We start from the raw sequence: 22,904 nt of genomic DNA on the forward strand, positions 1-22,904 counted from the left end.
TTTCAACCTCACTGCCCCAAATCAGAAGCATCCAAGTTAGACAGGGCCCTCCCTGTGTCTCCAGTATGTATCTTCAGGGAATAGCCAGCTGCCATCTTGTTTCGTGATCACCCAAAGAACAGGCCCAGGACGTGGTCTTACGTCCACAGGTATTTACACCTCATCCAGAGTCAAGGAAGGATCATCATCAGCAAGCCCCTCCTGCTCAGATCCTCACTTGCCCCAGCTGCTCCTGCCCCATACCTGACCTAAGGGAAAGACACCTGGCCTGCCATTTGGTCCTTCCAGCTCTGTCCTGTGGTTCTGGGGAGGCTCAGCCAGGCTGGTCACCCTGTCTCCTGGTCACAAGATGGGCTCAGGCTTGTAATGACACTCAAAGTCCCTGCAGTGGTTTCTGGGACTCCTGTTGAGAATGCTAAGTGGGCCACCCTCTCTAGGCACTGATGTGGAAGGGGGCAGCAGGGCACCCTGGGAGGCTGGGCACCCACAGGATCCTGGACCAAACACAGAAGGAGAGTTGGGCTGTCAAGAAGGATGGTGACTGTCTGGCTTCCTCCTCACAGAGTGGTACCCTCACCATCACTGCTTTCCTGTTACCATCTGCATCCTCCAACAAACAAGGACACAGCGGCTCGGAGAGGTAAATGACCCCATGCCACTCTCCAGCACAAGATGCCACGGCCTGGGTTTAGGTAGAGGGGGAAAACCAGTGTGCAGCCTGGGCCCTGGGCTCTGTCCACTACAGTTGCCTTCCACTATCACCTCCTCAGACATCCATGCTCCCTGTGGATGCCTTGGAGGGTTGGTGGAGCTCGCCTGAGCTGGGGAGGTCAGAAGGGACACCACCAGCTACGGACTCCTCTGTGAAGAGTCTGCAGGTGTGTGGGGACCTCTCCTTGTGCCAGGAGAGCAGCGGCTTCCCAGTACCACTCCACAGCTACTCCCTCCCCAGCATCCCTGTCGCCACCAGCATCCCTCCTCCCTGACGGGCACTGTGACTCCCCACAGCATCACACTTCTCCCCTCATCTCTGCCTCCCACCACACTGCTCCATCCTCACCTGGCTCTCAAATACCACCTCCACCAGGATCACACTCACCACCTCCTCCATCTCCACTAGGATCACACCCACCACCTCCTCCACTTCCACCAGGATCACACCCACCACCTCCTCCACTTCCACCAGGATCACACTCACCACCTCCTCCACTTCCACCAGGATCACACCCACCACCTCCTCCACTTCCACCAGGATCACACTCATCACCTCCTCCATCTCCACCAGAATCACACCCACATCTTCCACCTCTACCAGGATCACATCCACCTCCACTAGGATCACACCCACCACCTCTTCCACCAGGATCACACCCACCACCTCCTCCATCTCCACCAGAATCACACCCACCACCTCCTCCACCTCCACCAGGATCACACCCACCACCTCCTCCATCTCCACCAGGATCACACCACACCCACCACCTCCTCCATCTCCACCAGGATCACACTTACCACCTCCTCCATCTCCACCAGGATCAACCTCATCCACCTCCACCAGGATCACACCCACCACCTCCTCCACCAGGATCACACCCACCACCTCCTCCACCAGGATCACACCCACCACCTCCTCCACCAGGATCACACCCACCACCTCCTCCACCTCCTCCAGGATCACACCCATCACCTCCTCCATCTCCACCAGGATCACACCCACCACCTCCTCCACCAGGATCACACCACCGGCCTTTTCCCTGGCACCAACACTGGTGCCTGGTGCTCATCCACAGGTTTCCAGCCCTCCCACCTCCCTTGGTGACACTGTGCCTGTCACTCTCCACTTCTGTCCTCATCCCCACCATCTCCACCATGAATACACGAACATTTATTGAGCACCAACGGCCCCGATCTCTACAAAGTACAGAAGACCCACCCTAGCCAGGGCTAGCAGGCCAGGGCTTGGCTGCAATGTCCCCACAGGAGCTTCAGCCCTGGCTGGGTTCCAGCAGTGGGTGGGGTCCTGCCATGCCATTTTCCTGAGGACAGCAATAAATAATGCACAAGAGGGACAGGGGCCTGAGCCCTGCGAGCGGAGGGGCCCTGAGCTGGCTTAGATGACTCCATGGGAGTGAACGGGTGGCCAGGAGCCCCATCCCTCATGTGGGGAGGGGCAGAGCTGAGGGCAGAAGCCTTGGTGGGGACCAGAGGGTCCTGGGGCCTCCTCCGAGTCTCCATAGGCCCTCACCTCTGGGGTCACAAGTGGGAAGACACAGGCCAAATGCTGAAATGCGGCGGACAGTTGAAGGGAGCAAAGTCCAGGCTGGGCGGTATACTCTGGCCCTGGAGCAGCCTCTAGAGCGGAGCATCCTCGGTCCTCCACTTGGAGGCATAACCCTGCTGATGGCCGTCACAGTTGGCGTTCCCTAGGTTATCCAGGGGCACCACCACCTCGTCTGGGCTCGTGTTCTTGTTCAGTTCCACCACACGGGGCACCACTGAGGACCAGCGATCTAGACCAAGAGTATAGAGAGGGCAAGGGTTGATGGACAGCTTGTGCAAGCATTGAGCACCACTGAGTACTGGGCACTCTGCAGTCATTTATGGAGATAGGTATATTATCATGTGCATTTTACAGAGGTGAAAATGGAATCAGAGAGGTCGAGATGCCTGCCCAGGAGCACACAGCAATACAGGGAGGGACAAAGATCGAAGACCGGGTCAGAATGCCCTGGGGCATGCCCTCTAACAGTGCCTCTTGCCTTTAAGGGTTAATTTAAAAAAAAAAAAAAGGACTTCCCCCATGGGGCTGCCCAGGATCTCTCATGTCACCCCAAAACCCCACCATCTGGCATCATGGAGCAGGGAAGGTTTTGGGGTAGAGTTGCAAAGGCACCACCCGATGCAGCAAGGGAACCCGCTGGTGGCCCCTCCCACCTTCCTAGTCTCTGGAGAGAACTGCTCAGAAACGCCTGGGGCAGGGACAGCCCTGGGCCCCCCTGCCCAGATGCCACACTCACCCCTGCGGAGGCGCCCCACAGTGTGCGAGAAGCCGTAGTACTGGTAGATGTCACTCTTGCCCGGGTCCTCGTTAATGATACCCAAGTTCTGGTTCCAGTGGGACCAGTTCACCTCGTCCACCCTGGCAGAGAGAAGCAGAGTTTGCGGGGAGCCCGCAGATACTGTTCCTGTCCCCAACCCCACATCACCTCCTGACCTAGTACTTCCCAGCATGCCCTCCTCGCATAACCAAATGTCCGCTCCAGTCACTTTCTATCCATAACCCCATTAACATCATCCACAGTGCTGGGAGAAGTTACCAGCTCCCCAGACTCCCCAGCGCTCACGCACTAGTCCCCCTTCCCCACTCCTGTGACCATCCATCACGATGGGTTTGCTTGTCCTGGCCATGTATAGGAATATAAATGAAACCATAGGCCACGTGGCCTTTCGTGTCTGGCTTCTTTCATTTAGCAAGAGGTTCTCTACCTGTGGGTCATGACCCCTTTGGGGGTCACATATCAGATATCCATTTTATGATTCATAACAGTAGCAAAATTACAGTTATGAGGTAGCAACAAAAATAATTTTATGGTTGGGGGGTCACCACAACATGAGGAACTGTAATAAAGGATCACAGCATTAGGAAGGTTGAGAACCACTGATTTAGAATGTTTTTAAGGTTCATCCACACTGTGGCAGGGATTAGAACTTCGTTCTTTTTAACAGCCAAATAATATTCCATTGTATGGATATACCACACTCTGTCTATTCATTCCTTAATGCATATATTCCTTGATACAGTTTCCTCTTTTTATTAGGACACTGGTAAAGTCTGGTGATGGTCTCTCGGAACAAATTGGCCCAATATAAGTTGTGTTTTTTAAAGTTATTTTTTGTTATTTTTCATACAGCCTCTATTTGGGGAGCCATGGTTACATATGAGACTTGGCAAGGGAGATGCATTTGCTGTTACTATTTACTGATGAGGAACCTGAGGCGTGTGATGTGGGGCTTCTTTTCTGACGGTTACAAAACTGATCACAGGGCATCAGTTCTAGACCTCTGGGCAGGTGGTGTGTGTGTGTGTGTGTGTGTGTGTGTGTGTGTGTGTGTGTGTGTGTGTTACACCTCATTCCACAGATGAGCAATGCCTGACTCCCAGGGGCACGCCATACTCTACGCTTGTTGGTGAGCTCTTGTCAAGGAATAGTTTACCTTCTAACAAAGTAAAGGCATCAGGAATGTGGGTCACTCTGCAGATGAGTGGGGGGTCTCAAGCCCCCAAGCTGATGATCCCTCAGTCTCCCCATTTCGGCCACAACACAGCCTCACCCACAGACAGTAGACAGAGGGTAATGCACTTAGATGAGCCCCCCTCCATCCCTGCCAGCCCCCAGTGAAGGGCCATGGAGCCCCTAGGCATCCCAACATCCCAGCATGTATAGGACGCCAGCTTGAAAGTCCTGGGTGCCCAAGGAGGTGGTGCCATAACCATGCCCACCTCGTAGTCAAAGGAACTGAGGCTGAGAGACCAAGATCCCCTGAAGGACTGAGCCCTAAAACAGCCTATCGGAGCCTCAGGCTGCGATGGGTTGGAAACCCAGGTGCACATGGAAGCCCGTCCCCCTGGCCCATCTCTCTGGGGCCAACCTCTCCAGGCCTCACCTGAAGCACCATCGGCGGTCTGGAGTGCCATCTGAGCTCTTGCCTACAGTCACCATCTCTCCGGAGCGGAAGGCCTTCCTCAGGAACACAGGGAAGGAACGCTCGATGTCCAGGATGGTGGTGGCCCACTGCCAGAAAGAGGACACAGGGGCACGGGTAAGCTTCCCAGGCAGGCGCCTGGCTTACAGCAACCACAGGCCAAAGAAACTCCTTCTTTCTTTAAGACAGGTCTCAGGTAGCCCAAGCTAGCCTCACACTCCCTGTGTAGCTAAGGCTGCCTCAACTGCCCGATCCCCTTGCCTTCATCTCCCAAATGCTGGGATGTATGTGTGCACTGCCATGCATGATTTTTAAACAATAGTTCTTTTTTGTTGTTGTTTTTCTGTGGCTCTGGCTGTCCTGGAACTCTCTCTGTAGACCAGGCTGGCCTCGAACTCAGAGATCCACCTACCTCTGCCTACTGGGATTAAAGGCATGTGCCACCACACTCAGCTTAAACAATAGGTCTTCTGAATGGCTGAGCTAGGCGGGCAGAGAGCCAGCCTCAGGGATCTCTTGCCTAAAACAACCTCCATAAACCCATTTTTCCAGGGAACCCTTCGGGAGAACTAAGTGAAACAGACCCAGGGCAGAATGGCCAACGAACTTGCCCATGTCACAGTAGCAGTGGCCACTCTCTAGGGACTGCTGAGCAGGAGCAGGGCCTGAGCACAGCAGGGGACAGCCTCCCCAGCTGGTACAGCGCCTCTCACTCACCCAGGATTGCCGCCAGGCAGGGACGTAGGTAGGCTGCCATTGCCTGGGCCCCAACCATTCACAGAAGGGCCAGAAGCTGGGCCTTAAAAGGGGCGGGGGAGGGCTGCCTCACTTTTACATGAAACTTTTTGAAAATAGAGTGGTCTGGGGCTCAGAGAAGTAGCAACATGGGAAAGCTATGGGCAGACCGGTATGGATTCCCTCATACTCAGGCCAGAAGGGTAACGGGGTGGGAGGTGACCTTAGGTTTGACAGTCACTGTGAATTTCCAGGCTGATGGATGCCCATGGCCCTGGAGTCCCTGTTTTCCAGAATCACAGAGAACCTCCTTCAGGGAGCCGCTCCCCAGCCACAGGCTCCTCCATCCCTGAGCGGAGAAAAGGCCCCTCAGGAGAATGCTAAGGTGTCCACAAGGGGGCGCCCCAGGCTCACTTTGTTCATGTAGATGGGGATGCGGGCACAAGTGTGCCAAGGCATGAATGCAAGGGAAGTCAGAGGGCACCCCATGGTGCTGCCCCGGCTTCCATCCTGTCTGAGACAAGACAGGGTCTCTTGTCTGTTTGCACCCCAGGCTAGCTCTCCTACCTCCAGGGAGTCTCCCTTCACCCCAGGCTAGCTCTCCTGCCTCCAGGGAGTCTCCCTTCACCCCAGGCTAGCTCTCCTGCCTCCAGGGATTCTCCCACTAGCCCAGGCTAGTTCTCCTGCCTCCAGGGATTCTCCCATCCCAGCCTCCCATCTTGCCATAGATGGGAGGATTATAGAGATGTGCTCCCATACCCAGCTTTACACAATGGGTTGGGGGATTTGAACTCGGGTCCTTTTGTCTGCTGTGTGGCAAGCACTTTATCCCCCGAGCTATCTCTCCAGCCGCTATTCTCACTTTTGAATCGAGGTGAGGCACAGGCTCAGCCCCAAACCCCATGCTGACTGCTGCGGCTTCAATGTATCCCCTTAAGAGCTGCTATGCTGATGGGGTTTGCAATGTGGGGCATTCAGTGCACTCAGCAATTAAAGTCAGATGCGGCTTATGGCAGGCCCCCACGAGGCGGTTTCAGAAGAGAGACTTGAACTCTGAGGACAGCTCTGCCTCACAGTGCAAGCCCTCCACCACGGCAGGATGGAGCAAGGGGGCTCTCGTCAGACACAGCACCGTACTTGAACTTCCCAGCCTCCAAAACCATGAGCTGGACGGACCTTTATTCTTTATAAACGACTCTGCTTCAGGGATTTATGTTACCGTGACTGAAAATGGAGCGGGGGACTCTCTGAGCATGCTCCGTGCTGACAGAGGTCATGAAATCATGCTGAACGGAGTCAGCTGGGTCCCCTGAGCTGGACCACAGCTGAAACAGAGAGAAATAAATGGGGGGGGGGGGGATGAAGCAATCCTAAGACACAGGCAGCGGCCTCACCCGCCCGTGGCGTGCGTGGAAGGTGAGGAACACCCGTCCCAGCCTCACCTGCAGCTTCCAGATGTGTTTGCTCTCCTTGGACACCTGGCCCACGGTCTCCCCCATGAGGGCGATGAGCATGTTAAGCAGAAGCACGAAGGTGAGGATGATGTAAGTGACCAGGAGGAGGATGAAGACCACGGGGTACTTGGCGCTGCTCAGCATCTCCAGGTCGCCCATGCCGATGGTGAGCTTGAAGAGGTCCAGCAGGAAGGCGCTGAAGGTCTCGCTGTCGCGGCATGCGGGGTACGTGGGCACCGTGCAGTTGGTCTGGTCCTCGTCACACACCTTCATGTTGGTGCACGGGTTCAGGAGGGTGACCAGGGCTGCGGGATGGGCAGGGAGGGGCTGAGAGGGTATCCCCACTGGATGGATGGGAGCGGCGCGCACTGGGCCTCAGGTTAGCCAGCGGGAAGCCAAGCCAGTGAGCACACGCAGAACCTCAGGGCGCCTCTGCTCTCCCCCCCCCAAACTCTCTGAGGAGTTAGGGGTTTTCTGAATGGAGCGTGGCGCTACCCACCCTCCATCATTTTCTCTCAGGGCACATGTGGCAACTTCTAGAGACAGGATCAGTAGTTACAAGGGATGGTTGGGTGGCTATGCTGGCACCTAGCGGGTGGAGGCAGGGATGCAGCTACATCCTACAGTGCATAGGACAAAGGTGGCCAGACCCCATCTGTCCCCAGAAGCTCTAATGCAGCCTGTCACTTGAAGAATATCGGGCACTCCTAGGGACGGACTCCACCCAGGATCCTCTTTCCCTTCCACACCATCCAGAGATGAAGCACGAGGCTGGCTGACCACACCTATCTTGATGGTCCCAGAGGCTCTGCTCTGTGAGGACCCTCATGCCTGCACATATCCCAAGCTGTTCTTGGCGCCATCTTTTCCCAGATGGAGCTTTGGAGGTTTAGCAGCAAGCAGCTATGCTACCCCTAAAAGAGCCAGGTCAGGGAGGCTGAGGCCCTGCATTTGGCAGGCTGTAGGAAGCTACACTGCCTTCAACTACAGAGTGTGGTAAACATTCTTCAACTCACAGATGAAAACAATCAAATTGTGTAGTGGATGCTCACACAGTGTGTGTGAGAGGATTCAGAGACCTGATCTAGGCACAACAGAAAAATCATTCTGTGATCCATTAGCAATGTCTGCTTTGGGCACAAGCATGAGTAACATGAGCATGTGTGTCATATCTGGTCCTGACCTATGACCTAGTGTACCCTACCCTGACCTCTAAGTTTCAGCTTTAGTTTGCTTCACAGAAGTAGCTAATATGCCATTCCACATTTACTGGCTTAAAACACTGTTTTCATCACACTCATTTATTTGAGTGTACCTATGTGCGTGGTGGGGACATCCACACGCCATGGCACCCATATGGGTGGGGGTGAGAGGACAAATGTCAGAAGTGCTTCCTTCCACTCTGTGGGTCCCAGGGATCAAACTGAGGTCATCAGACTTGACAGCAAGCCCCTTTACACACTGAGCCATCTCGCTGGCCCTACATTCTGTAGCTTTTGAACACATGCAGCTTATGCAACCTCTCTGACCTGAGACTGCGCATCTGTACTGGGATGATGAAGGCTTTTACCTTGCAGGCTTGCTGGTAGAGGGGAATGCAGCTTGGCAAGCCTTGGCCCACACACGAGGATCTCAGGCAGGGATAGCCATTGTCCTCAGCCTATGATGGTTTCCCTTATAGGTCTAGTCACCACCCCCAGCACCCCTAGCCCCACACTCACCTGAAGCATAGCCGATCATGAAGAGCAGGTAGACCAGCAGGAACCGGAAGAGGTCTTTGAAGAGGATCTAACACCGGGGAGGGGTGGGGGTGTTGTGGAGGAAAGGGCACACGCAGGTTCTCAACCCCCCCTCTCCCCTCTCCCACCTTTCTCTCCAAGCCCCACCCTGTCCCGCCCCATGCTGGAGCAGGCCCATTGTCCCCTGTGCCCTGTCCTCAGGTCTACAGGCCGCAGAACAGGTACTCTGTGAGTGCGGAGGGTCCCCGCCCAAACCTTCTGGATCATGATGCTGTAGGTGCCCGTCAGCTTCAGGCCTCGGGTGAAGTAAAGGGCATTCATCCAGCCCAGGGTCAGAGCAAAGACCATCACGGCCAAGTAGGCCTCGATCCCTGCCAGGTAGAGTGCCGCAGAGACAACCACCAGCACGGAGTAGATGAAGCTGCAGGGCGGTGGGGATGGCAGGGGGGCCAGAGGGGGGAAGGGACAATGAGACTGTGGAGGAGACTCGATCTCAAGCCCTTCAGGGCACCAAGAAGTGCCAATGCCTCCAAGATCCCAGAAGAGAACAGGAGTAGCTGACATCTCAGCATTCAGTCAACCAGACAGCTCGATGTTTCCCCCTGAGGCAGGGTCTCTCTGGCTGCCCTAGAACTCACTCTATAGACCAGCTTGGCCTCTAACTCCCTGAGATCCGCCTGCCTCTGCCTCCTGAGTGCCCGGATTAAAGGTGTGTGCCACCACCGCCTGACTCTAGACATTGGCTCCTAGGCCCTACAAGACCCCAAAGCCATGCCTTTGGGAACTGTTAAGAAAGATTCAGAGGGCTAGAGAGATGGCTCAGGGGTTAAGAGCGTATACTGTTCTTACAGAGGACCGTAGTTTGATTGCCAGCACCTAGATCAGGCAGCTCACACTGCCTTTGACTCCAGCTCCAGGAGATCTGGCGCCCCTCTGACTCCTGTGGACACACATACACACATACACACATACACACACACACACACACACACACACACACACACACACACTAAAAGAAAATGGCTTAAAAAAAAGAAGGAAGAAAGATTGATGGGTTGATTCAGAGTTCTGTGGAGATTCAGTGGCTAAATTTCATTGTTTTCTAATTCTAAAGGAAACGGAAAAGATGTAGCACAAATAACAGTGATTCCCACATTCTGTGACCTGGGCAGACATCATTAATCAATCTCAGCACTTCTCCCCAATAGCAGAGACAGTATTACAATTCTTTTTTTTTTTTTTTTTTTTTTTTTTTTGGTTTTTCGAGACAGGGTTTCTCTGTGTAGCTTTGCGCCTTTCCTGGAACTCGCTTTGGAGACCAGGCTGGCCTCGAACTCACAGAGATCCGCCAGGCTCTGCCTCCCGAGTGCTAGGATTAAAGGCATGCGCCACCACCGCCCGGCTAATCAGTATTACAATTCTTAATCACAAGCAGACACCAGCATTCAGCCACCAGCATAAGAGGTCAAAATTCTCTTTCTCTGTGGTATAGGTGTAACTAGCAACTAAACCTGGCCTTGCCCAGCCTTTTGATTATAGCCACCTAGCTGGATGAATTCACTCCTCACAGTACCACCTCTTCCACCGTGTGGATGACCATCCTCACCCAGAAGCTTCTGCCTTGGCACCTCTACTCACTAGAGCAACTGGAAGGAGCCATCAACGAAGAGAGAATTCACTCCGGGGCATTTCTTCATGAACAAGTCTTTGATCTGGAAGAGAGGAAACAGCCCATGCCAGGAGTGGAGCCGGAGGATGGGGAAGGGATCGGAGAGAGGGAGGCAGAGTGAAGGAGAGAAAAGAGCCCGTGGGCTCAGGTGATGAAGGAGGAAAGAGAGAGAGCAGAACCTAGGCTGGAGGAGGAGGAACAGGAGGAGGGGGAAGGAGGGAGAGGAGTGGGGAGGAGGGAGAGGAGGAGGGAGAAGAGGAGGAGGGAGAGGAGGAGGAAGAGCAAGAGGAGGGCTGGGCAAGCAGATGGCACCGGGCCAAACACCACGCACTCACACTGGTAAAGAAGAACAGGACTCCCGTGAAGAGTGTGATGATCTCACCAGCCAGCCTCAGGTAGTCCACCGTGGTGCGGTAAGGGTAGGGTGGCTGGGGAGGTGGGGATATGCAGCAGGTCCTCATCTGCTCTCAACATCTGGCCCCATCCAGATGCTCCCCACTGCCCCAGACATCTGGGTCCTCAGAGCTTCCTCTCCCCGTCGTCTCCCCCAGAGTCTCCTCCAGGCTCAGAGCCACCTCAGCGCTGGGGCACCCTCCTCCCCACCCGACGCCTCCTCCGGCCCTCCTTCCCACCCGTCCTGAACAAGCGCTCACCGTGCCTTCCAGCGGCTGGTAGTAGGCCGTGAGGGTGAAGATGACCATGGCGCACAGGTAGGAGACCACATTGATGTAGAAGGACACGGCCCCAAACTTGCGCCACTTGTCCCTCAGCAGTTCGTTGATGGGCTCCACAGCCAGCATCTCATGGCGGTTCTGTGAAAGGCAGGGTGTCGTGGCTGCCTGCCCATGCTGGGGATCCAGGCTGGCTCACTGCAGCGTGGCTTCCCTCTATCTACACCTCCTCTCCTAAGCCACTCTCCAGCCTCCCTCTGGGATCTTCAGGGAGTCAGGTGGTCTCAGCATTCGAGGTTCTGCACAGTTCTGCCTCAACTTACCCTTCCTTCATATTCTATAGCATCACAGAACCAGAAATCCCTTAAAGAACAGCTCTTCTGGGTTGCCGAGACGGCTCAGCAGGCAAAGGTGCTTGCCGTGTAAACCTGGGGTCCCGAGTTCAACCCCTGCAGCCCGTAGGAGGGTGGAAGGAGAGGACAGACTCCACGAAATCGCCCTCTGACCTCCACATGTCCACTGTGGCACACACGTGTTTATATCACTAGTAATAAGAATATATGTTGTAGCCGGGCGGTGGTGGCGCACGCCTTTAATCCCAGCACTTGGGAGGCAGAGGCAGGCGGATCTCTGTGAGTTCGAGGCCAGCCTGGTCTCCAAAGCGAGTTCCAGGAAAGGCGCAAAGCTACACAGAGAAACCCTGTCTCGAAAAAACCAAAAAAAAAAAAAAAAGAATATATGTTGTAGCTGGGCTTGGCGTCACCCACCCACAGTCACAGCCCTTAGGGAACTGAGGCAAGAGGATTCCAAGTTCACGAACTACACGGCAAAAGCCTCTCTCAAAACAACCAAGGATGCAGGGTCGAAGGGCAGGCTCGGCGTCTGGGAACACCACTGCCCCTGCAGGGAACCTGGACTCGGGTTCCCAACACCCACACTGCGGCTCACAGCCATCTTTAACTCCAGATCCAGGGGATCCAATGCCCTCTTCTGGCCTCAATGGGTATTGTACGTATGTGGTGCACATACATACATACATACATACATACATACATACATACAGGCAAATACTTATGAACATAAAATAAAAATAGGCAAAATCTTTTTTTAAATGGGCTGAACAGATGGTTCAGAAGTTAAGATCTTTGATGTTCTTGCAGAGAACTTGGGTTCCGTTCCCAGCAACCACATGACAACGCTTTCCAGTTTCACGGGGATATGATGCCCTCTTCTGGCCTCTACTGGCACCAAACAGGAATGTAGTGCATACACATACATGGAGACAAAATATTCATACACATGAAATGAAATGAAACTTGTTGGCTTTTTTTTTTTTTTTAGGGGAGGGGAAACACTAGGTGTGGTTGTTGCACGCCTTTAATCTCAGCACTTAGGAGGCAGAGGAGGTGAATCTCTGTGAGTTTGAGACCAGCCTGGTTTAAATAGCCAGTTCCCAGCCAGGGATACAGTGAAATCTTGTCTCAAAACAAAATCCAAGAGGCTGGGAAAATAGCTCAGAGATAGAACACTTGCCTAACAAGCACAGGGCACTGGGTGGGATCCACAGTACCACAAAAAACAACCCCCACTCCTCCCACACACTTTTCTCATGTTCCCCAAATCTGGTCTAGCCGAAAGTATAAATTCTTGATTCCACATTCAGAAAGTCCAATCAGAGAACAGGTTTGGGACATTTAGCTCAACAATACATGATTGATGTACCATAGTTCTCCAGTTTTTCATCCAAGGCAGACATCAATAATTGAGCCCTGCACAATAGTGCTCTATACAGTTCTCCTGGACGATGCTAGCGGCAGATCAGTTTACATTAGAGACATTATACCTACAACCTGGATCTATACGAAGCTGAATTCTCACCTCAGGGATGAGAGAAGTCCTTGATGCCAGAGCCATGAGCCACAGGCAGGTCTGGGAGGCAGGCCACCCACACCTACCCCCCACCACGTTCTGCCCATTTGTCCAGAATGCTGTCCATCTGATGGCTGGGATCCCCGTGACAACGTGGCCACAAAGGTACTACCATAGCATGTTCCTCAGAGTTGGGGACTGACAACTGATGAATGATCCACTAAATGACAACATTTACATGTGGCGCCTGTGCGTGGGGAGAGTATTTCCTGATGGGAACTGGTATCTACTAAAGTCTGCTAAGTGGACAGGGCTTTCAAAGCTTTGTATTACAACCACATATGACAACAGTCGACAGAACTGTTTCTGTACCAGGATTTTCTAAAACTGACTCATCTGGTCCCCCAACCCCACATTACAAATGAGAAGAAAGCTGACTCAGAGTGGTTAAGTCACTCGCCCATGTCACACAGCATATATGTGACAGCAGAATCCTCAACCAAGACCTACCTGTCCCGAAGCCTACCCTCCCAAAAACCCTGTTCAGTTTCCTAGCTGCTGGACATTGTCCTGAATGCTTAGTTGACACTGTTCTCCCACTTGGGTCACAGAGCCCTCAGCTCTATGGTCCTGGCCTGCCTCAGCCACAGCCAGACCCCGCTCCCCATCCCGATGCCCACCTCAATCTTGCTGTTGTACACCAGGATCTCCAGCACGGACACCTCCTCCCCGCACGTGTCCAAGGATGAGAGGTCGTAGAGCGAAGAATACACAGGCCCATAGGCCCAGTCCTTGAACTTGCGAGACAGGTGACGTGTGTCTTCATCTGTCACCTCCCGCCGGATAATGTGCTGAAAGATCTGCAGAGGGGACATTTGCTCTCAGACAGATAGATGACTGACAGAGACATATATGCTAGATTGACAGGTTGACATATATGATAAGTGCTAGATAGATGATTGATACAGAGACATAGATGATAGACAGACAATTGATGATAGATAGGTAGATACATGATAGATAGATAGATAGATAGACAGACAGACAGACAGACAGATAGATAGATAGATAGATAGATAGATAGATAGATAGATAGATAATTGGTAGATAGATGATAGATAGATACATAGATGATAGATAGATTGATAATAGATAGGTGGTAGACAGATGATAGAGAGACATAGATGATGGCTAAACATAAAGATAGATGATTGATATATACATACATAGATGATAAACAGAATAGATGATTGACAGGTTGACAGGTGACAGATGATAGAGACATAGATGACTCTGGTGGTTTGAAAGAAAATGGCTTCCAAAGGGAGTGGCACTATTAGGAGGTGTGGCTTTGTTAGAGTAGATATGGCCTAGTGGGAGGAAGTGCGTCACTGTAGAGGCGGGCTTTAAAGTCTCATATATGCTCAAGCCACATCTAGTGATCCAGACCACTTCCTGTTGCCTGCAAGTCAAGATGTAGGACACTCAGCTACTTCTCCAGCACCGTGTCTTCCTGCATTCTGCCATGTCCCACCATGATGATAATGGACTGAACCTATGAAATGTAAGCTAGCCACTCCAATTAAATGTTTTCCTTTATAAGAGTTGCCATGGTAGTGGTGTCTCTTCACAGCAACAGAAACCCTAACTAAGAGAGAAGTTGGTACCAAGGACTGGGGTATTGCTGTGATAGGCCTGACCATGCTTTTGTTTGAAGAAATATGGACTTTGGGAGTTTGGGTTAGGAAAGCAGTGAAATGCTTTAAGTGCTGCTTAATGGGCCATACCAGCAGGAGCATGGAAGGCAGTGGAGCTAAGAGTGATTTGAACTGTAGGGGGCTGACTCAAGAGAGGAGAAGGATATTAGTATGTTACCTAGAGACCATTTTTATGATATTTTGGTAAAAAATGTGGCTGCTTTTTGCTTTTGTCCAAAGAGTCTGCTTGAGGCTAAAGTGAAGAGATTTGGATTAATTCTGCTGGCAGAGGAAATCTCAAAACAGCCTAGTATAGACTCTGTTTGTGTGGCTATTAGCGTTCACTCTGATGAAGATTTATGATGAAAAGGAGCAAGCCAAGCAAATAAAAAATACAGAATGTACAGATTGAGAAAAGGGGCACCAGGAAGTGGAATGGAGCTAAGTCCTGTGTTCATGGAGATAAACAGATTAAGAAATGAAATAGAGGGAGTGGTGACCTCAGGGCAAGATCCTACTCAGCTAAGCTTCCAACTTGTGAAAAGGAATTAAAGAAAAGATTAGAGGCTTGTGTAGTGGTACATGCCTTTAATCCCAGCACTGGAATCTGTGTTTGAGGCTGGCAGATCTCTGAGTTTGAAGCCAGCTTGATCTACAGAGCAAAATCCTGAACAGCCAAGCTCAGGCAGTGAAGGAAACTATTGAAAAGAGAGAGTTGGTGAAGATGTAATTGAACTAGGAGGCCATGTCCCAGCCCCAGTAAACAGCAGAACTTGGCAGCTTCGGCCACATGATTCTGGAGTTAAGGACAAAAGAAATGGATTATGGAATCTTGCTTTATGACTAAGAAAAGCCATTGAGGCCAGGCTTATGTCAGGGGCATCCCTGCAGGGAGGCCTAAAGAAACCATTGTGTGAAGCTGTGAAATTGAAGCCTGGATTGCCTTGGAGACCCCAAAGATGCTGGGGATGCCAGAGCCATAAGATACTGCTATGGGATATTTTTCTGTATGCTGTGAATATATGCTGCTCACATTGGCTAATAAATAAGCTACTTTGGCCTATGTCAAGGCAGCTTAGAGGCAGGTGGGAAATCCAAGCAGAAATACAGGGAGAAGAAGGGCAGAGTGAGGGGAGACACCAGCCCACCACTCAAAGAGCAACAAGATACCAGCAGACCAGTAATGCCACAACCACGCAGCAACACACTGATTAATAGGAATGGGTTGAGTTTAAATAATGAGAGCTAGCTAGCAAGAAGCCTGAGCCATAGGCCATACATACAGTTTGTAATTAATATAAGCCTCTGTGTGTTTACTTGGGACTGAGTGGCTGCAGACCAGGTGGGAAACAGGAAAACTTCTGTCTATAGGATGTCTGCTGAGGAGAGCTGCTGACAGGGAGTGGAACCAGCCCAAGAGAGAGAAGTGTGTTGCAGTCAACAAAGCTGAACAGAGTTGGAGATCTGAAGAGCTTCTTGACATCAGACATGGAGATGCAGAGTTTGGAGTTTGCCCAGCTGGTTTTTGTCTTGCTTTGATCCAGTATTTCCTCACTGTGCTCCCTTCCCTATGTTTTGGAACAGTAATGTATATCCTGTGCTATTATATGTTGGAAGTATGTGATCTGTTTTGTTTTGCTTTTTAAGATTTATTTATTATGTATACAGCGTTCTGCCTGCATGCCTGCCTGCACACCAGAAGAGAGAACTGGATGTCATTATGGATGGTTGTGAGTCACCATGTGGTTGCTGGGAATTAAACTCAGGAACTCTGGAAGAGCAGCCAGTGCTCTTAACCTTTGAGCCATCTCTCCAGTCCCTGTGATCTATTTTTATATTTTGATTTTAAAGGGCATTACAGTTAAGAGGCTGTGTGAATCTCAGAAGAGACTTTGAACTTTAGACTTTTAAATAAGATTGAGACTGTTACATACTATGGGGACTTTTGAAGTTGGACTGAATGCATTTTTGCATTATGATATGACTACATGCCTTTGGGGGCCAGGAAGTGGAATTGTGGTGGTTTGAAAGAAAATGCCTCCCAAAGGGAATGGTATTAGGAAGTGTGGTTTTGTTGGAGTAGGTATGGCCTTGTTGGAGGAAGTGTGTCACTGCAGAGGCGGGGTTTGAAGTCACATATATGCTCAAGCCATGCCCAGTGATACAGACCACTACCTGTTGCCTACAAGTCATGATATAAGACACTCGGCTACATCTCCAGCACTGTGTCTTCCTGCATGCTACCATGTCACACCATGATGATAATGGACTAAACCTCTGAAAATGTAAGCTAGCCACTCTAATTAAATGTTTTCCTTTATAAGAGCTGCCGTGGTCATGGAGTCTCTTCACAGCAATAGAAATGCTAACTAAGACAATGATGGATAGATGACTGATAATGATGGACAGATATACAGAAAGATAAATGATTGATATATTGAGACATAGATGATATATAATTGATAGGCAGGTGATAGATGATAGAGACATAAATGGTAGATATATGATAGACATGATTGAAAGAGACATAGATAATAGATGATAGATGATTGACAGATAATTGATGGCAGATAGATAAGTAGGTAGGTAGACAGATATAGAAAGATGATAGAGATAGATGATAGATAGATGATAGAGATAGATAGATGATAGACAAATAGATAGATAGACAAATAGACAGATATATATATATATATATATAGATATCTATAGATATCTATCTATCTATCCATCCATCCATCCATCCATCCATCCATCCATCCATCTATCTATCTATCTATCTATCTATATAGAGAGAGACTGATTTCCAATGCTGGGGGTAGAACCCAGGGCCTTGCCTGTGCTAGACAAGACTTCTACCACTCAGCTATTTGCCCAGTCTTCCTTTTTATTTTGAGACCTGGCCTCCTTAAGTTATCCAAGTTGCCTTGAACTTGCTCTGTACTGAGTCTGACCTTGAACTTTCAATCTCCCACCCCAGCCTCCCGTGTCTCTGGGGTTACAGGCTGCCCACTGGGCCTGGGTTCAGGCTGGCCTGTGCTCAGTCCTACACCACTCCCTGAGTACCTGCCACCACCCTCGGCTCTTCATTCAGAGCTGTATGTGCCTCAGCTCTTTGAACTGTCCCAGCAACATTCCACCAGATAAGGAAACTGAGGCACAGAGAGGGGCAGGGTGGGGCGGGGCCCGAGGCCCCCACTGGGAAGCACTGAAAACCACAGCCTGGTTCCGAACTGCAGGCGACTCTGGCCTGGCTCTCAGTCGGGGCAATGGTGCCTCCCAAGGGACTGTCCTGCGGCGTCTACAGACACTTTTGACTGTCACACTTTTGACCTCAGGGGATCAAGGCCAGGATGTCCCCCACACACAGGACAGCGCAGACCAACCCCACACCCAGTATCCACAGTGCCGAAGCTAGGAGTCCTTTTCCTCCAGGGGGCTGTGAGAGGAGAGGGCCCAGCTGAAGGAAGCCAGCAGGTCAGAGGCTGGGATTACCGCAGGGCCAGAGCCCGGGACTCAGTTTACATCAGTGACTTATCCTGACGGACACGGGCGAGTCAGGGAGCAACCAGTGGGGATGACATAAGCAGTTCTAGAGAAAGCTGAGGAGCCTGGCTGGAGGCTAGGGAGCCATATCAGGTTCTGGAGGTGGGATGCCTGCTCCCTGGAGGGCCCCCCCCCCGCAGAGATGGACGTGGGGGTAATAAATGCCAGCGGTAGCTCCAGGGGGAGTGGGGCCCACTCACCCCAATCTTGCCCGTCTTGGCAGCCATCATGAGGGGTGAAAGGCCGTCATTGTTGAGCACGGTCTCCAGGTTGCTGTCGGGGAAGAGGCGGGAGCACTTGAGAAGCAGCAGGTCGTACATCTTGGTGACGAACTTGGTGTTCTCGCGGGTGTTGTCGGCGATGGCCACCAGCGCGTGCAGCACCGTGTTGCCTCGCGAGTCCTGCCGCCGCATGTCAGCTTTCTTGTGAGGGTTCTCCGTCAGGTAGTTGACGATGTGTGGCTGGTTGGTGCAGGCTGCCAGGGACAAGGGCAGCTCCCCTGGGGCCAAGGAGACCGAGGGTCAATGCAGGGGACCAAGACGGGGCTTGGCCTGTCATGCTGGGGTCAAAGAAGGTCAATGCAGGGGACCAAGACGGGGCTTTGCTGGGGATGGAGAAAGACGTCACCACAGGTTCCACACCACTTTGGACAGGGCCTGGGGCTTCTCACGGTGACGGCTGGAGAAGGCAAGGGGTTGGCTACCTGGGGACATGGCCTGGGCTATCTGGAAGCATGGAACTGTGGGTCTGGACTCCTGGCAGCAGGATTCCTTGGGGAACTTTGGCTCCGAGTTCCATGTCACGTGTGGTGTTAGCAGGGTGACAGTCAGACTATTTCGTTGGTACAATTGTGGCAACATGGTGGCCATCTGGACTGTGAGAGCCCACCCCTCGTATGGTGTTGGACCAAAGGACGCTTGCATATTAGGGTGCTGGGCACTGACACCCCACTACAGCCCTCAGCATACTCGGGATCCCCGGCTATGGATGGAGAAGCTGAGTTTCATGCTGTCAGTCACGTGCCCAGGGGGAAGCGAGGTGAGGACTTGAACCCAGGTCCCATCTGAACATCCTTCAGACCCTCCCACTCTGAGGCATGGCCTCAGCAGGCAGGACCCTGGGGAATCCATGTCACAGGGCAGGGCAGGACCTGTGGTAGCCCGGCTCTGCATGTGTGGAGAGTCCCCAGACCTGTCCCCGGTCTCCCACCCGCCAGCCACCCCTGCTCACCAAAGTAGAAGTAGCCACCCTCATCCTTGGGCTGGAAGAAGCGCCCTCGGGCCTGGGCGTGCACATCGGCTCCCTGGGCCACCAGTAGCTCCACATAGTGCTTGCAACGGCGTTCAATAGCAATGTGCAGGGAGGTCTGGCCTGAGGAGAAAGGCAGCCAGGCTCTGGCATGGCAGGGATGCAGCCCCAGGTGCTGAGGGGTACAGAGTGGGCTGGGCTACCAGACATGGAAATCGGGCTAGGGACCTCAAGGTCAAGCCTTGGCTAGCAATCACTGGAAGGCTGACGTGGGATTTGGGGTGCGTGACGGCCAGGGCCTGCTGTACTCTGATGCAGAATTTGAAGCTCACAGGATGAATGGCTTGTAGGCTCCAGGGGCCAGACCTCGGACACACAAACTTTAATCCTGGAGGGTGCGACGCCCTCCCAGCCTCAGAAGTTTGACTGCTCGCTGTAAGATGTAGAAGCTTGGAGGGTGCTCTTAGGGTCTAGCGGGAATATAAGCTTCCCAAAGGCCTCTGATGGTGCACACAGCCTGGGAAAGTTGCCCACGGCATGGTAGGGGAGGAAGGGACTCCTACCCGGCCAACTAGGTCGGCCAAATCAACCCTGGAGGTCAGAGGGGTGATAGGTTAGCTGCCCGGTCACCCCCAACACACTCATGAACTTCATGGACTTGGTTGGTATTTTGCAGTCTTTCTTGTTTGTTTGTTTTATTTTGTTTTTTTCAAGACTGGGTTTCTCTGTGTAGTTTTGGAGCCTGTCCTGGATCTCACTCTGTAGCCCAGGCTGGCCTCGAACTCACAGAGATCTGCCTGGCTTTGCCTCCCTAGTGCTGGGATTAAAGGCGTGCGCCACCACCGCCTGGCATTATTTTGCAGTCTTAGTAAAGGCCAGCTTTTGTTCCTAGGCTCTCAGAACTGGGGGGCAGAGAACGGGGAGCAGAGAACTCATGCATGATGACGCCCCTGGCTCCACATGGTGCACTGTGGAGCCTCGAGTGGGCCACGTGTCAACCCCACAGCCTCTAGGGTTCAGTTTTCTAGATCATGGGCATCAGGCAGCAATGGTCGCTATACCCCAAAGACTCGGAATCGCTCATTCTGGAATTCAGAGTAGCAAAGTGCAAGGGATAGTTGCTACCCCCTCATTCATTCATTCATTCATTCACTCATTCATTCATTCATTCACCATTCAGTAACGGCACGTCAACACTGCCCAGCCAGACCTACCTCGGTAGTAGATGTCTCTGAAGGGCGAGTTGATGAATTCGCGCATGTTGCCGGTGCGCTCCGCAATGTCCAACAGCACGGGGATGGTGTCATTGCGGCCATTGCTCAGGTTCAGCAGCGCCTTGGGCAGGCAGGTCTTCCCTGTGGAGGGCTCTAAGAGAGAGGGGAGAGCAGGGGGCGGGAAGGGGCAGAGGGCTTAGAGCCTGGCTGTGAATTGGGGGCAGGAACACGATCCCGGGCCTGGCTGTCCCACGTCTCCGAGATGCCTTCTGCCTGCCTGGTGGGGACACAGTGCCCCTCTGTCTCTCACGGTGCTCAGGGTGTCCATGAACTATGGAGACAGATACGTTTTGACATACAGGAGGCCACAGCCACTAGCATGTACTTAATAATATTTGGGGAAGATTTCTCTCTGACACAGGGTCTCATTATGAAACCCAGGCTGAAAAAAAAAAAAAAAAGAAAAAGAAAATCACTTTTAGGCTGGAGATCTGGCTCAGAGGTTAAGAGCACCGACTGCTCTTCCAGAGGTCCTGAGTTCAATTCCCAGCAACCACATGGTGGCTCTCAACCATCTGTAATGAGATCTGGTGCCCTCTTCTGTATACATAATAAATAAAGAAATCTTTTAAAAAAAAAAAGAAAGAAAGAAACCCAGGCTGGTCTTGAACACTCCATCTTCTTGCCTCAACTTCCAGAGTGCCGGGATTACAGGTGTGTGCCTCCAAACCCTGCACTTGAGGGAAGTTTTTAATTTTTATTTTATTTATGTGTATGGGTGTGTTGCCTGCACGTATGTCTGTGTACCGTGTACATGCGGTGCCATGGATGTCAGGAAAGGGCATCAAGTCCCCTAACACTGAAGTTCAGATGGTCGTGAGCCACCATGTGGGTGCTGGGAACTGAGCCCAGGTCCTCTGCCAGAGCAAAAGGTGCTCTAAACACTGAGCCATCTCTCCAGCCCATAGAGGGAATGTTTTAAAGGGCTTTAAAAACAGAGTAAATGGGAACAGAGAGCTAAACACCAACCAGGCTGGGATACAGAGAGACACTATGTGCATGAGCATGTGCGTGTGCGTGCGTGCGTGTGTGTGTGTGTGTGTGTGTGTGTGTGTGTGTGTGTGTTAAAAAAAAAAGTCAGGCCGGGCGGGGTGGTGGCGCACGCCTTTAATCCCAGCACTCGGGAGGCAGAGCCAGGCGGATCTCTGTGAGTTCGAGGCCAGCCTGGGCTACCAAGTGAGTTCCAGGAGAGGCGCAAAGCTACACAGAGAAACCCTGTCTCGAAAAACCAAAAAAAAAAGTCAACCATACATCTTTTTGTTGGTTTTTGTTGTTTGTTTTGAGACAGGATCTCACTATGTATCCCTGACTGTTCTAGAACTTACTACATAGAACAAGCTGGCCTTGAACTCAGAGATCCGCCTGCCTCAGGCTCCTGAGTACTAGGATTAAAGGTGTGAGCCACCATGCCTAGCTCCAACCATCCATCTTTACCACAGGACCCAGCAGAGCCTGTCTGGCCTCTATCCCACCCCCCATCTTCCTTCCTATGTACACGCATGTATCTGTGTGGTGACCAGCGGTCAACACGGGGTGTTTCCTCCATCATTCCCTAGCTTACTTTTGAGACAGGGTCTCCCACTGAGCCTGGAGCTCACTGGTTCAGCAAGGCTGGCTTTGGACAATCTGCCTGTTCCCCCTCCCCAGAGCTGGGGTCCCAGACATGTGCCATCTTGCCTGGCTCTTCCCGTGGATGCTGGGGATCCGAACCCAGGCTCTCCTGCACAGTGGGCACTGTACAGGACTGAGCATCTCCCCTTTAATCAGCTCTGAAAGCAAGACACGCCAGACAGCATGTCTTGTCATCCCCTACCCCCCGTGGGAACAGAGAACCCCGTCCCATGAAGCATTTACATAAGTGTTTCCTGAAGTTTGTCGTGAATGTACAGAGGATGTGACATCTTGAGAGGGGTCCCAGCGATGCGGTGAGTGTAAACATTTTCTGTAATTGTCCAACATCTTTGGGGGTCTGAGTCTGTTAGGTGCCCTATCACCTCTCCCTCTTGCAAGTTTCTGTCCCTCATCAGGATGTGCTTGGCTACAGGAACTAGCATCTGTCTCCAGACAATCAGTGAAAAGCAAATCCCCCACCCCCACCCCACCCCACCCATCAGGCCCAGAAAGTAGATTCCAGGCGGGAGCACAGCGTGGGGTGAGGGGCAGCTCTGCAGGCTGGAACCTCAGGGTGGGAGTCTTGGCTCCCCCTCTAGCTCAATGGCCATCAAGAGGCCACCAGTGAATCAAGCAATATTGTGATTAACCGGACCCCGGGAGCCATGAGCCCTCTGGACATATCAT

General features: G+C 52.1%; 1 protein-coding gene across 1 annotated transcript in view; it reads right to left on the bottom strand.

Annotated features, from left to right (window-relative positions):
* Positions 1-1,867: 1,867 nt before the first annotated feature.
* Trpv4 (transient receptor potential cation channel subfamily V member 4) overlaps positions 1,868-22,904 on the bottom strand; it is a 44,677-nt gene continuing 23,640 nt past the window's right edge. The window contains exons 4-16 of the mRNA XM_052755084.1: positions 20,547-20,699; positions 19,315-19,455; positions 18,285-18,583; positions 13,522-13,701; positions 10,955-11,113; positions 10,637-10,729; positions 10,271-10,344; positions 8,888-9,053; positions 8,615-8,681; positions 6,882-7,198; positions 4,666-4,793; positions 3,018-3,139; positions 1,868-2,510 (exon numbers count right to left, since the gene is read on the bottom strand). Coding sequence (XP_052611044.1) covers positions 2,353-2,510; positions 3,018-3,139; positions 4,666-4,793; positions 6,882-7,198; positions 8,615-8,681; positions 8,888-9,053; positions 10,271-10,344; positions 10,637-10,729; positions 10,955-11,113; positions 13,522-13,701; positions 18,285-18,583; positions 19,315-19,455; positions 20,547-20,699 — 2,057 coding nt within the window. The 3' untranslated portion in view covers positions 1,868-2,352. The remainder of the gene's footprint in view (positions 2,511-3,017; positions 3,140-4,665; positions 4,794-6,881; positions 7,199-8,614; positions 8,682-8,887; positions 9,054-10,270; positions 10,345-10,636; positions 10,730-10,954; positions 11,114-13,521; positions 13,702-18,284; positions 18,584-19,314; positions 19,456-20,546; positions 20,700-22,904) is intronic.

Source organism: Peromyscus californicus, unplaced genomic scaffold (genome assembly GCF_007827085.1).
Source record: "Peromyscus californicus insignis strain IS unplaced genomic scaffold, ASM782708v3 Scaffold_2__1_contigs__length_46816999, whole genome shotgun sequence".
Classification (NCBI taxonomy): Eukaryota; Metazoa; Chordata; class Mammalia; order Rodentia; family Cricetidae; genus Peromyscus; species Peromyscus californicus.